Source organism: Thalia democratica, chromosome 7, assembly GCF_965202585.1.
Source record: "Thalia democratica chromosome 7, ktThaDemo2.hap1.1, whole genome shotgun sequence".
Classification (NCBI taxonomy): domain Eukaryota; kingdom Metazoa; phylum Chordata; class Thaliacea; order Salpida; family Salpidae; genus Thalia; species Thalia democratica.
Genome location: NC_139171.1, coordinates 60,491,709 through 60,507,628, shown reverse-complemented (window position 1 = coordinate 60,507,628; position 15,920 = coordinate 60,491,709). Strand labels below are relative to the sequence as shown.

The 15,920-nt window shown below is 29.9% G+C and overlaps 2 protein-coding genes across 3 annotated transcripts in view; both read right to left on the bottom strand.

The window, feature by feature from the left end:
* LOC145840625 (protein phosphatase 1A-like) overlaps positions 1–12,021 on the bottom strand; it is a 30,548-nt gene extending 18,527 nt beyond the window's left edge. For both annotated transcript variants that reach the window (XM_082947940.1, XM_082947941.1), the window contains exons 1-7: positions 11,808–12,021; positions 11,259–11,331; positions 10,799–10,912; positions 10,018–10,179; positions 9,313–9,399; positions 8,596–8,804; positions 4,778–4,895 (exon numbers count right to left, since the gene is read on the bottom strand). In XM_082947940.1, the coding sequence (XP_082804066.1) occupies positions 4,778–4,895; positions 8,596–8,804; positions 9,313–9,399; positions 10,018–10,179; positions 10,799–10,912; positions 11,259–11,331; positions 11,808–12,002 (958 nt within the window). In that variant the 5' untranslated portion in view covers positions 12,003–12,021. The remainder of the gene's footprint in view (positions 1–4,777; positions 4,896–8,595; positions 8,805–9,312; positions 9,400–10,017; positions 10,180–10,798; positions 10,913–11,258; positions 11,332–11,807) is intronic.
* Positions 12,022–13,398: 1,377 nt separating this feature from the next.
* On the bottom strand, positions 13,399–14,982 carry LOC145840607 (acetyl-CoA acetyltransferase-like). Its single transcript, XM_082947918.1, has one exon. The coding sequence runs from the start codon at positions 14,975–14,977 to the stop codon at positions 13,811–13,813; it is 1,167 nt and encodes a 388-aa protein (XP_082804044.1). The 5' UTR covers positions 14,978–14,982; the 3' UTR covers positions 13,399–13,810.
* Positions 14,983–15,920: the final 938 nt, after the last annotated feature.

Genomic DNA, 15,920 nt, shown 5'->3' with positions numbered 1-15,920 from the left:
CAATTTTCATTCACTCGTATTATGATATCCTCATTACGGCTTGGTCACATGAAATTTACTTTTTAATTTTTACTGTTTGTTCGCAGAAGGTGGGCATAGAAGTACTCAAATGAAGCATTTAATTTTTATAGAAGCTAGTTATAAATAATACGTATTGCAATAAATTTACATGTTTTAAGAGTTTTTCGTCTAATTATATACTTGTTCATATTCACATGTTTATTATTGTAAACAAATAACAGTACTCTCTTTTATGCCTGTCTGAGTTTTTTTTAGTTTGAAAAAAAGGTTACAATTTTAAGTTCTTTTCAAAGCAACAAAATAAATAATTAATACGAGATAATTGCTCAAAGGAAGGGAGTGAGAATTCATCATTATCACTTGAGAAATGTTATCAAATGTAATTCAGTCAACTTTGTAAAAAAATAAACCAACGTTGCTATGTAAATCAATAATTTCAAAAAATTTTTTTTTTGGAAATAAAAAAAGCATTTTGATTAACTTCCAGCTCCGTAAGATTGTTGTTAATTCAAGTTTAAGGCAACTGTTACTTAAGACAAGAGTAGTTTTATGTACAAAACACAATTGTTCTTTTATTTAATTAAACATTACTACCTTAAGCTATCAGTATAACATCAAACATGTAAAATTGATTACACTACGACTAATCCAATCAAACGCGGGTGGATTTTGCATGAAAAGTTTTCAAGAAGTTTGTACAAAGTTTAGCGAGAATTGAGAAAGTAGTTTGTGAGAGTGGCCGCAAAAAGAATGTTCATTAAATATGCAAAAGATTCTTGCGTTCGAAAATAATCTCGACGCATTCGAATGCAGCAAGAAATTAGTGCGGATTATAAATGCATTGCTGAAAAATTAATAAAAAAAAAGGACGCAGCACCCAATTTATGATTTAGATGGCTCAAATCATTTTTGTTTTAAAACAACTCTTAGAAGTACAGGTCTGGTGGTACTTGAATCTATGTTTGAGCAGAGTATTACATTATTATTGAAAAATAAACATATCACATAACACTGTTCACAAACGTTTATTCAAGGCGTGTGTTTTGATTTATGCTCTGTTTAGTTAACAAACGGACTGAAGATGTGCGTGGCCTACTTTTTGAGAGCAGCAAAGGAGTTTTATCAGATATATTTTATCAGTTTACATTATGTTTTAGTATATATATATACCAAAGTTTTTTCAAAATTTCTTCCAGGTTTTCAAAAAATAAGTTTTGGTCCACTTTTAGTATAAATTTAACTTAAGGTGAAAAAATCTGTTAAATTATAACAACATTGAAAAGGTTATGTAAAGATAATTTAAATGTGTTCTTTTTAATAATTTTTTTTAATGAAAACCAAAAAAAAATTATCCATATGAAAGATTTTTTGTTTCAAATCGAAATATTATTACTTTACATTTAAAAATCCAGTTTTTTAGTGATTTTGTTCAATTTTTTTTAGTATATAAAATTTAAATTTTTTTGACTAAGTTGTCAAATTCTAGGATTTTTTAAGCATTTCAGGCAACCCTGATATATAAACTGAAAAATTTACTTTAACTGTTGTGCTTCTTTTTTATATTATACGAATATTGTTAATTTTGTAAAAAAAAGTATACGCAAATAAGTTAAATATTTACTAGTTGTTTGAGAAAGAAAAGGTTTGAAAAATATCTAAGGAAAAAATCGTTCACGTGTAAATAAGTAAATTGGAAGTAAAGCGGAGAATGTGATAACTCTAGTATTAGATACAAATACTTAGTTGTTAAGTTTTAATTTTTATTATTTTGTTAGTTGTTTCAATTCACATGCATTCATAATATCAGAGTCATATCGTTCAATAAATTTATACAAAACACCGAGAGATTGAAAACGGAGCTTTTTTAAATTTCAAACTCGTGCATTCGTACACAATAAAGGTTGTTAAAAACGTCTTTTTAAAAAAACAGGCGGGAGAAAGTGTGTGCAGCTGAATTGGAGTCGAACTGTGCGAACAAGAGACCGTGAGACTTTGAACTCTTGGTGCGTATTGTAAAAACGCGACTAATTAGATCTGATGCTGTTAAAATTAGGTGGTAAAAAGTTCAAGGTCGTTAAGAGCGCACCTGAAAATAGCTTTACGAAAATTTAACAATTGATGTAGCTGATGTCTAGGCGATTTTGTGAACTAGATTTCTATGACAAACTTATAATTTGAGTACATTTTAACACTTATATAACTTAATTTACAACTGTCGTATTCGGTTAACAAATTTATGAATTATCTTAACTGAACTTTTAAGGACGTTCTGCTAATTTTTTTAACTTGATGGCTCTTAATTATTTTAGAACATGCAGTTTTTAGTTAACTGTATATCAATATTTCTAGTTTAACAGAAAGAGACTTTCAGAAACTACTACTTTTGAAACTTTATACAATAAGTTTTATTTGAACTTGATAATACATATAACTAAGAGGAAAATTGAGAAACGCAGCAATTTTATTTTTACTGACCATATCTAATTGTCTTTCTTCAGTTTTAAGATAATCGTTTTCGTAAATTTACATCCAATTCAACATGTTTTTTTTTTGTAAAACTTTATTTTAAGCTTAGACTGAAATGGCAACCCTTAACAGAAAACAGAACAAATGTTGTGTTTAACTAAAAGTTCAGGATTTGATCAATCATCATTTCATGTTTCAACGTTGTATTTGCAGCGTGTGTAAATTGTGTGAAAAATATCAGAAATAATCAATTTCTCCCACATACGGAACAACAAAAAATTTCGATGTAATCCGCTTACAATCACTATCCGGTTAAATAATGCTCGAAGTTGCAATTAAAATGTAATTTAAGTTTTGGTTGTTTATTTTAAGCTGCGATTAATGCGGATATTTTCAAGTTGTGAAAGTTAATCAAACGTGAGCAACTTTATAATGTTAAATAACTTGCTGTAATTAAAATTAAATTATTTAATAATTGTTTTAATATTGTAATTCCAGCTGCTTTCGATTTATTTTATTTTTTAATGTTTGGAGTTTTTTTAGCAGTCTGCAAACTGTTAATTTTCTTTTTGTTTAAAAAATTGTTGCATTTCAAAATGGGTTGTAAAAAGTGTTTTAATTTAAATTAAACTTAACATTACGATGCTAGAAAAAGACCTAATACAACAAATTAATAAATATAAAATCAAATTGTTAAAATAAAAACGGTTTTTCTTATTTATCAAACCGCGTAATTAAATAATTATAAATATGACTAATTTAATTTACGAATTTTAATAAAGCATTTTATCATAAATAACAACGCGTATACAAGTCAAATGAAAATATACATAGTTTTATAACTGTTTACACAATATATCAAACCAATATATTTTATTCCTAATTTCTATATTTCAATTTAAATCTAATAATTCTAACTCTAGTACTTTTTGATAATTTATCAGCCATGCATACGTAGATAAATATTAACTAAAACAAAAATGATTTTATTTATTTTAAAACTATTTTTTTTTACAAACTGATTCAATTCAATTACCAACTGAATAGTGAATACGTGTTAGTTGAACACGTACGTTAATGTTAAATAGAAATATCACTATAGTTAACTGTTTGTACGTGTGCAAGCTTCTGTTCAATTAAACACTTGTTTAAATGCGCGCACCGACTTAATTAGTTTACTGCAATTTAAACTGCATTTTATTTTTACTGAGCAATTTTAATTGGCTTAAACCCGGTTTGCAACACTTTCTGTGTTTAAAAAAAATTATCCCCCGTTTAGCGATCATCGCAGCGAAATAAACATTTTGCGAGTCAGAGGTGCTTCACCAAACCGTCCAATCGGCATAACTTTTACTCCTAAAAACTTTTTTGAATTTTTTATCACTCATCTGATTTGTTTTAATACAAACATACAAACGCTTTATAATTTTTTTAACAAGTAATGAAGCGTTGAAAATACTACAGCAATAACTGCTCGCTAAACGACACTTGAAACACAAGATTTGCGTTTCAGGAAACTATTCAAATTTGCATTTGCGTTATCGAATATAGTTGTTCGAAACATAACAGTATTTGATTAACCTAACAGAGTATTAACTATTTGCTAGTTATAAGAACTTTATTGTTTGTGAACCGCTTGAAGTGCTCTAAAGTATTCTTTAAAGTAGAAAACCCAGAAGAGTTCATAAACTTTTTTTTTCAGTTCTACACATTCAAAATTTTTATCATAATGCTTGCTGAAAAATCGCTGCGAGTTACAACAACAAATATTTTTATCCAATTATTTGTGCATAAAAAAAACTTTAAATCCTCTTAAGTTTTTAACGGCGTTCATAAGTTGAACCGTTGCTTAGTGCGTATTAAAAAGTTTGTTTTAATAAATTCTAGCATAAATTCTATTTGTTATTTCATGCATGTTATTCGTAGACTACTCTGTGGCATGGCTCTTTGAAGAAATGACAAAATTTACAGTTAATCAGAAATTTATTGTCTAACGCTTCAATTTTCTAACTACTGTTTAAAATATCTAATTCTAAAGCAATTGTAAATAATTATTACAACTCAATTATTTTTCATCAGAACTTTCAGCGTGGCCCGCAAAAGATTTTTCAAATAAAACCATAAAAACCTTTACGCTTTATAATAAACAATTCATTATCCAATTCAATTTTCATTTAACTAAGTTAGAATAATTCACTACAACTGATCCGCAGAGCACGGTTTTTAGTAAGGAATTTATTGTCTAACGTGCGATTTTCTACATAAACTAGGAATTACAACTCATCATTACTTTTCATCAGAACTTCCAGCTGCTTTTCCAGCTTCTCTTCGGCTTCTCTCGCTTGCGCTGTGGGTTTCGGGCAGGACGGGAGGGCGAGTAGGATCAGCGTCATGTTGTCACGGCTTCCCTGTAAAGTTTATTTATTTATATTCATTATTTGCAAGTAAGATCAGCGTTATGTTATCTCTGCTACCCTGTTTAAATACATTATGTTATTTTATTTAAATATTAATTGTTCTCTTAACAATTTTTATTGTATTTATTTTATATATATATACTGATGGGAGAAGGAGCAGGATCAGCGTTAGGTTGTCAAAAAAATGGTACCCTGTGAACATGAGTATTAGTTATGTTCTTTACATTTATCTATTTTACTTTTTAATCATTTATATATATATATACATATATTGTCACGACTTCCTTGTTTATTAGAACTATGTTTTTATTTTATATATTTATATACTGGTGGGAGAGCAAGTAAGATCAGTTTCATGCTATTTCTGCTGCCCTACTTTTAAGATTTGAGAAAAAAATTCCTTTATTTTGTTTGAAAGAAAGTAAGAAAACGGTTAAAATTCAGTTATCATGGTCCAATCCACAAAGCATCATTTTATAAAAATATTAATTTGTTAAATATTAGTATTTAGCTTAACTTAAGAAAACACTATGTATCTACTTTATCTTAGTCTAGTGTATTTTTTTCATAGAACAAGCTTAGTTTGTACTGGAACAAAAAACCGTTCTATACCAAGGTTATTGACACTAGTGAATATTTTTTTAAACAAACAAAATACTCGAACACTGACTTGCTGAAAAATAAATATGTTCATGTTAGTCAAAACAATGTGAAATGAGCAGAATAAAGCACTTATTTAACAACAAAGGAATAAAAACAACAAAAGGATTAAGAGATTGGCTTGTGACCAAGTTGAAATTGGTGAGTTGCAAAATTACTTGCTGACTTTAAAATAACACTTTGTTGTTGTGAAATATTTCAGCTTGAAACAAGATGTGCTGACTCAACTTATTTCAACTTTTACAAGTTCATTTTACTGTATTACTGTATAACGACTGTATATATTTTACAAGTTCGTTTTACTGTAATCTGAAAAGATGTGCCGACTTTTAAGTAACACTTAGTTGATGTTGTGAAATATTTTAACTTTTACAGTCTGAAATAAGATGTGCTGACTCGATAAAATGTTGTAAAGTTAAAATTAACTAACAAGAATTTGCTTTAAAATAAAAAAATTATTATCAATTATTATCACTGCTAAATACTCACTTTTTCAAAATATAACTCAAAAGGCCAATCTAAATGGAACAGTGATAGTCAAATCATTTTACATCTCATTTGAAACTATAAGTTTCTTAATTTAAAACCTCGTTATGTTTATATAACGACCTTTATTTTTTCATCCAGAATAAAAATACAAGGTGGAGTTTACTCCCTTGGTTTGTACATTTGAACAGTATTTGTATATTACTTTTGACGAAATGTAAAAAAAAAAAACTTAGTATCAAAAAACACCTAATTGAGCAAGTAAGTAAGATATATTTCAGCTAACACTAACAACTACTTTTGTTAGCAACTAATTTTTAAATTTTAAGTAAGTAAACAGTAAAACGAAATGTAAGAAAAACAACTTTGCAATACAAAACAATATATATATATAAACAATACTAATATAAAACCAATTATGTTTTAAAAAAATCCATCAAGTATTTATTTACCGAAAGCACTCCAAACAATATGAGTATAAAACAAAAACTTTATTTTTTTTTGTTGAAATATAATTGTTTTAATATACACATAACTTTTTGACGAAATGTATCACAAAACAATGCATTGGTCCTATTGATTTTTACAAACGCGGTGTGAAACAAGCTAAAAACTAGTTAGAGAACAACAAACGCAAATCATTTCTAAAACAATCGGATTACACACATGCGCGCAAGTTCGACAGTTCGTGTTTTTGTCGCTAATTGATTGCAGACTTGTGCGAGAGCTGCCAAAATACAGTTCCACCAGACAAGCCAGTGAAACGCGTATTGACGCATGTTGCAATGTACTTGCACGACTAATTGATACACATTGATATATAAATAAGTTAATTGTACTGCACACTTACACGTGTATAGTTAATTATGTTGATAAATAAAAATTAATGGTACTGTATATATATATTAGCACAAGATAACTGTGCAGTGGTTAATTAATTTATACAAGTCAACTAAACGTGTAGTGCAATTTATTAGCAAGTTACAACTGTTATGTGATATATTTGCACAAGTTGAATTTGTGTTGTAATATGTACTTGCAAGTTAAATTAATTGCATATTTACACGTGTATCGGTCGTGCTGATTAATTTATAATAAAATGAAATTTGCAAGTCGGTTATAGTTTATGTTTCAAATAAATATATATATATTATTCTCTGAAAAAAGAATGTAGCGTTTTATTAGTTTCAGGGTAAGATTTTAGTTGGCTCGTGTTTATTTTAAAATACATGCAAAATCAATAATTGCCATTTGAAAGCTTGTTTTATTCATTCTGTTCTACAGAAATAACAACACTTAATAAATATTAATAAAAAAATAAATTGCATATGGGTCTGCATATGCATTCAATAAAATTTTAATGGTAGAAAATTTAGTTTCACTTCAAATAATTCAGTAAGTGCCGTGTTATAAGAAATAGCCTAATGTAACGATCATTTAATTAAACAATAATCCCAGTAATTAGGCTTGACCGATATACAACTTAGTAGACAAGGAAAGTTCTTTGTTATATGATTGATTAAAACTTTCAGCTAAAAAATACTTCTAGTTAATTAAATTTACTAAATTAACTTGACTGAAAATTATATTATTAAGAAATTGCTTTTAGAAACTATTTTATAAGGTCACAACACACAACAGTTATACGACATTACTCACATTTTATAGATGCAACTTTCAACTAAAACTTTATGTTAATAAAACTAACCAACTTAGTTCTAACTAGTGAAATAGCCTTAGTTTAAACAGTCATTGGAATCATATATGATAGAGAAAATCTCAAATCCGTTTAAATTCTCTTATGAAACTGACACGAGCATTGCTAACACAAACTCTTTTTTAACATTCAACCTATTTAAACTTAATTAATCTTACTACTACTAGTCATTACAACCAGTACATAGTTCTACAAAAAAAAAGCCAACATTGAGGAAATGATACAAGTTTCACGATAACTAACTTCACATTGCCAAACAAGTAAATTCTTAATTACACAAACCTTGCTGAGATAAACAAAAAATTTGACAGAGCTGCCTTTTTTAACTTACCCAATTATATATATAACACTAAAGTACACAAAATAAACTTTTGCTTGGGACAAATATTAAATATTTTAGATTACAAACCTTCTTATCTTTAAATAATCTTTAAATATTTAAAAACCTTAAGTGTTCTTGATCTTTAACGCAATTAAAACTAACTTTTTTGAAATAACTTAATTTTTTTATTTTAAACTCATTATATAATATAACACTTAATATCAAATTTAAACCAAAAGATCTCATAATTTTGTGAACTTATATATACATACTAAATATTTTAGAATACAAACCTTGCTAGACTGAGGTCGACTACTTCACTTTTTTTTTTCACACACTACTTACAACCAAAAGATCTCTTAATTTTGTGAACTTATATATATATACATAAATATTTTACCTTGCTGAGACTGAGGTCGACTAATTCACATTTTTTTCACTACTTACAACTAAAAGATCTCTTAACTTTGTGAACTTATATATACATAAATATATCAAATACAAACCTTGCTGAGGCTGAGGTCGACGACGTCGTTGCAGATCTTGGTGAAGTTGTCGGTTATTTCCAGTCGGGACAGGATGAAGCTTCCCAGCTCGTCGTTGGTCGACACGTCGAAAATTCCGTCGCACGCCAGCACTATGAACTGGTCTTTCTGCAGGTCCCTCCTGATGGTCGTCACGTCCGGCTCGCTAGACACCATCTGCTTCTTCGGTCCTGTGAAAATGAAATAGTTAAACAAAATATAAGTTAATATTTTTACTAGATACATTAGTTTCTTTGGTCTTGGATTGTGTTTATTGGGTTTTAAAGAGAAGCTGACTCGCATACTATAAAATGCTAATAATATCGTAACATTTGTCATAAGCTGTTTAATCTGTTTCTTCGGTCCTGTGAAATTGAAGATAAAATTAAAATAATTGACACTCAAGTTGTTACTTTTTACTAGATATTGTCTGTTTCTCTGGTCTTAGATTGTATTTAATAGATTTTTAAAGAGACTGGTTTGCGAATTACTATTAATGTCGTAAAATAACAATTGTCATAAGCTTCTGTTTAATCTGTTGCTTTTGTCCTATAAATCGATGATACTATTTTAAACTAAATATTACTTTATCATTTATTAGTTGTTAGTTTTTACACCTTACGTTTCTTCGGTTGTAATTTGATAACATTGTAAGTACCTAAATAATACTTAATTTGTAATTACTAAACAATTACCAACCCAATTCAGGAACTGCTTTGTAATCGTAATCGCCAAGAGCTCTTGATACTGCCAATGAACCGTTCACTCTTTGGATGATGACGGAACCTGAATGTTTATATTGTAAATATATACTTAATTGACTAACAATGTTTTTTTTTTTTGAATGATATCACAAAATTATTTTTACAAATGTTATTAACTAAACCAGCACTCTACTGTTATTACACTTTTTTGTTTTAAAATATATTCAAAAACAGTGTTGAAAATACGCATAACTGAAGATACTTTACATTACTTTCTGTAGTAAAATTGGTTGTTTAAACATTGATTAAAGCTTCTCATGATTGTTAAATACTAATAATAAACTTGCTGAGAGAGGTCAAAAGCGCAAAAACAGTTGTACAAGTTCAAAAGTTTGTATCTTGTACTTAGATTTATATTAATAAATATTTGCTTACAACTGTTTTGTACATATTAAAAACTGCTCTATGTTTCTGTACAGTTGCATATAATTATATGCAACTCTTTATACTTAATAATACAAGTTTTATCATTTTACAGTCATGTTACTACTAACATCTATTTATTATTATATTTACCTCTGGCCTTCTCAATTTGTTTCTGTACAGTTACATATAATTAGATACAACTCACTATACTTAATAATACAAGTTTTATCATTTTACAGTCATTTTACTACTTATTTCATATCATTATATTTACCTCCGGCCTTCTCAATTCTTTCTTTTTCTCCGCTGTTGCTGGGCTTGTGGTCGTCGGTGGCGAACGTGACCTTGCCGTCGCTGAACAGCAGCCCCCTCGAGTCGCCGCAGTTGATGAAGTAGTAGTTTGTGGGCGACACCAGCACACACGTGGACGTTGAACCTGCAGAGTTGTGAAAAATAAAATGAGGAGTCATAATAGTATAAATGGTAAAGTTAACAAATGTAGAGGTATGTAGAGTCGTTTATTGTTAACTTTGTAGATAGTTCATTGATTGAAACTACATAAAATCAAGAATTGCTGATCAGGAGTTGTGCAAAATAAAATGAGGAGTTGTAATAGTATAACTTACACTAATTCACAATACCTTATTTTATCTTGTTTTAAACTACTTATAGACTGAAGTGGAAAGTATTTTTTATAAACAAGGAAGGCGCTAGCATTAGTGAACAAAAAGAAGAAATATGAAAGCACCAGATCAACCCTGGCACGCAATAAGTTAATAACTATGTTTTCAACTATTATAAATTAGTTAAGCATGCAAACGTTGAACCTTTATGTATCGTATTTTAATGACTGTCATCGTTCATTTCTTGAAACTGAATAAACTTAATTAACTAAATCAGGAGTTATTATACAGTATTTTTTTTTCTAGTTAAAAAAAACTGTGCCATTGGATTAAAGCAATGGTCAAAGGCAAATTTAATTAAAAATTACTTTTTGGTCTTTCTATAACAGGTTGTTCGTTAGTTATAACTTAACAGTATACATAATTAATCACCTGAATTGCCGAATCCGTCCATTTTGTCGTGTAAGTCGCGCATCTTTTTGTCGATGAGGATGAAGGATTCTTTGACGGCCTCGATGATCTTTGCTGGATCCTCTTGCTCCTTGCCTGGAGAAACATTTCAATATGTTCAACATGAAACTTTAAAATCAATAATATGTAAAATTAAAATGATACAAAAATAATAATATGTAACTGTGTATCTTGCTCCTTACCCTAACATTTTTGCTTTTAGTTATTTTGATGTTTTAAAAAACTATTATGTATCTCAGTACTTTTTAAATTACTTATATTTAAAGAATAATAATACTTTTAAATACTTTTTAACTTTTTATAACTAAAAGAGTAGTATATATAGAATAAAATAATATTTGCTTAACTTATATAACCGCTCATTATAATTTAAAACTATTTTTGTCTCATTATCTAACAAAGTAATCGATTAAATACTCACCGCTGACAAGGTCTTTCATGTATTTTTGCAACATTATTTCGTTGATCAGTTCCTTAGATGAGTGCTCAGCCACCTACGACGTTGTTAGAATTGTTAGTTAAGTTTTATGATCAAAAACATTTTCTTTGTATGATTGTTATGATAGTATCATAATTCTACGAAAACAAAAAAATACAAGTTGTGTAAGCCTTTAATATAACAATAGATAATATTAATTGTAGATCTCAATAAATTAATTTAATAATCTACTTAGTGAAACAACTCATTGCTGAGTTCAACTTTTTGGCTCAAGTAGACTTAAGTAGTAGTAGTAGTAGTTTTACATAAGTTAATGATTTTCAGTGGAATAAAATTTGGTCAATCAAATTCACTTTTAACCCTACATGGCCATCAAAGACAAAAAGTTTGTAGCAATGCTTGTAGTTCAACATAAAAAAGTGATATTGCTATACAATTAACGAACTTTATGTTATCATATGCATAGGTAAAAGAAAGAACAAATGGTTTCAAGCAACTGAAAAACAAAAGTCAACTTTAACAAAAACTCACTTTCGACCCAGCGTGTCCGTCGAACACGGCGAAAAACGACCAGTTTGGCAGCTCGGGAATCACCGACTTGGCGGTGTGCGAGTCCTCCATGTCCACCCGCCAGCCCTGCATGGACGACACGGCGTACTCCATCTCGTTACCCTTCCCCTTCTCGTTCGTCTTCTCCACCTTGGGCTTGTCCAGGAACGCTCCCATTCTCTTATAATACCTCTTAAGAGCTGGTGGGGTATAAAAGGTTACGGGTGCAGTTGAAACGTCGCTATCAGTTGAAATGTCGTTAGGCGCCGCTAAAAACGCTACGAGTAACAACGCTAACGCGGATAGTGTAAATACGGCTAGCAGTATTTTCGTAAACGTTCTTATGTTATGTACTATCCATTCGAGCACCGCAAGGGTGTTTGCTGCCAGTATCAAGGCACCCAGCGCGCTCAGAATGAACTTTACGAAAAAACCGAAAATATTCATTAGCGCTCCCGTCATCTTACTTGTTTTCCTTGTGTGAGTTAGGCTGAAAATTAATACTTTTTAAGTCAAGTTGTTTTGGTGTGTGTAAAAACCAGGGTTTCTCAAAAAAAAACAATGACTTTAGGAGTGTATTTACCAGTTAAAGGGCATAAAACAGGTAGTAGTAAAAGTTATTAAGATAGAATAAGAATGTTCTTTTTTTTTTAATTTCTGCCAAGTAGGGTTATATGAAAAATAGTTTAGAGAAACCCTGGTTTAAAATACTTAACATGTGTACTTTTGTGTAGTTTCCATAAATTATCATGGGTATTACCAACAGTATAATAAAGTGTCTATCACTAGTAGAGCATAAATTTAAAAACATTTATTTATTAAACAACTATCTATTTGTACTTATAAAAATTTATTTTTTACTATTTGCTTAGTTTATGCATTTAACTTATGGAAATTTATTGAACAATGGTTTTTATACTCTATAATCTATAAGATATAAAAACTTTAATGCTTCCAGGAAGGTTGTTACTTGATCTTATTTAGATCTTTAAAATAAATAACACCTAATGAAAGCATTGAAAATAATCTAAAACGCTACACCATGATTGAACAAAAATTTCTTCAACACAGTTATGTTTAAGACTAAAATTTAATCAATTCTTAAAATTCTCTGCTTAAAATATGTTAATGTAAAGTTACAAATCAATCTCAAAAAAAAAAACATAATTGAAGTTAGTTATAACTTTAAAAAAAATCAGTTTAATTATGAAGTAGTTTTGGTTTTGAAGCACAATTTTGATGTATTTATACTCTTCTTGTGAAAATTAGCTTAATCTTAGTTAAATAACAATCTGTAAAATACAAAAGGAATGTTAAATTATAAAAAAAAATTGTTTAAACAAACAAACCTTTTGATTTTTTGAAACTCTTTAAATTCTAGCAAGTTAAAATTAATGATTGTTATGAAATACTTTTATACATAAAGATATTATTGTGTAAGTGATTAAAAAAGAGATTAGTGTAAATACTTTATAATTTTTTTAATCAAATTAAAAGAAAGTGTATAAGGTCTTTCAAGTTGATTATATTCAACTAACTACTTACTAAAAATACCTACGCTGAATTTGGTTTAAGTAATACAATTTAACTGCTTAACATAATTCAAATTGACTAAAAATTAAAAAAAACTAATATCAAAACACTTACAGATGATATTAAATAAAAAGCAAATAGTTTTTCAAAGTGAAAATACATTACACCTAATTAAATATAAATATTAAACTAAAAAGTTAAGTGCTTTTTTTACAATGTTAAGGATCTAATTTTTTTTCAACTTTTCAAAAAAAATTTAATGATAATTGAGATCACCACATTAATAGCAATACAGTTGATAGTAATTTTATTTACAACCTATACAATAAATATTTTATTTTGTTTAAGTCTAGATATTTTAGTACTAATTTAAGTGTTCAGATATTTTTATCAGCCCCTTAACATAATAACTTATACTCCAGTGTAAATCGAAGTGTTTTGCAATTTTTTAATCAACCCCTTTTCTCCAAACAAATAGCCAGTCCCATGCCCCCTCCCACACAAATTGCCGCCACCCCCTTCACAGTTCCCTTTCTCCTTTGCATCGCGTGGGCCAGCGTCACCACAATCCTGCAACCTGAGCATCCTATGGGGTGACCTAAAGCTATTGCGCCCCCATTCACATTCACTCGGTCCTCATTCAAACCCAGCTCCCTGATGCAAGCCAGGGCCTGGGAAGCAAACGCTTCGTTTATTTCAAACAGGCCAACTTCATCAACCGTCCAGTTTGCCTTTTCCAACGCTTTTTTCACAGCTTCAACAGGCCCCATGCCCATTATTTCAGGGCTGACGCCAACCTGTGACCAGGAGACAATTTCAGCAAGGGGCTTCAGGTTTCTTTTCAGGCAGTTTTCCTCTGACATCAAAGTTACTGCGCTGCTGCCGTCGTTTATGCTGCAGGTGTTGCCTGCTGTCACAGAGCACATTTCAGCCTTCCTCCCCTCAGTGAAGATAACCTTGAGCTTTGCCAGCTTTTCGAGGGATATGTTGCTCCTGATCTGCTCGTCCAAGCACAGCTCTGACATGCCAATCCTCTCGTCTTTGAAGTCAGCCTGAGCCGCGTGGGCCTTACAATGAGACTTGTAGGCAAATATGTCCTGGTCCTCCCTGGATATTTCATACTTTTGGGCAATGTTCTCAGCTGTCCAGCCCATCTTCTGGTCACAGATTTTACATGAGAGCCCGTCCTCCATCATCGTGTCTTTCAACGTCTGATCGCCCATCGAGCAACCTGCCCTCATTTTAACGCAGTGAGGAGAATTGGTCATGCTCTCTTGTCCACCGCAGACAACAATCTGGTCCTTGTCAAGCATCACAGACTGGTAGCCCATTGCAATTGACCTCAGACCACTGCCACAGACCTGGTTGACGGTCACCGCGGGTGTTGTTTCCGGGCAACCAGCTTTCAGTGCCGCCTGCCTGGCGGGGTTCTGGCCGCAACCCGCCTGCAAGGTCTGACCCATAATGACCTCTGTGACTTCATTAGGTTGCAGGTTGGATCTGATCAGGGATTGGTTGATTGCCAGGGTTCCAAGGTCAACGGCTGAGAGTTGTGCTAAACTACCCTTGAACTTTCCAATTGGGGTTCTGACCGCTGATGTGATGACTACTTTTGGCATTTTATTTATCTATGGTCTATGTAGAAGTTAGTTTATTAATTTATTTTTGATTGATATTTTCTAGTTTACTTTTATTTTAGTGATTATTAATTTTGAAAGAACTGTTGAATAAAAGTTATAATAAAAAAAAGAGATCTTACTTGAAATAAAATCAGGTCTTTTAGTTACTATAATCATTAATATTTGATAATCTTTATTTGTTATTATTATTCAGTAGCATAGTACATCAGCTTGCTTGTCTAACTAATACTCAAATTCAAAATTCAGGGTTTCTACTCTTTGGGTCAAAGAAACTTCTCCGAGTTTTTTTCAAATCCTTAAAAAATTATAATGTTGGTTTTAAGAATATTTAAGAACTAGCCGCAAAGCTTAAAAATTTCTAAAGAAGCACTTACATATAAATAAAATTAACTATTTTGAACAAAATTTTGAAACTGGATTAACTAAATCTCATTCTAGATCTAGAAAAAAAAATCCTTTTAGATTTTTTAAAAAACCTTAAAATTTATTTGAAATTTTTAGAAAATCAAAACTGCCTTGAGTTCCCTTGCGTTTATAAAAAAAATCAAAATTTCCTGATTTTCCCTGAGTGTGCAGCAACCCTGAAAATTTTTTAATTGAAAACTTGAAAAAAAAAAATTGTATCATACTAGTTTTAGATTAAAATAAATTAATTAGGTTTTTCAAATTTAGGTATTCTAATTAACATTATTTACTGACACATAATAAGAGTTTTGATAAAAAAAAATCTAAACTTTATGTAAAAATATGTAAACATTTGTAAAAATTTAACTAAAGGGATTTTATTTAGTTTTAAGTACTATCTTTTTAACTGTACTTTGTTTATTAGTATGCATAACGCACTAATTGTTGGGTTAAATTTTTTTTTCTATTTAATAATTAAGAAAATATTTTAAGTTACCACTTATCTAAAACTTTAATC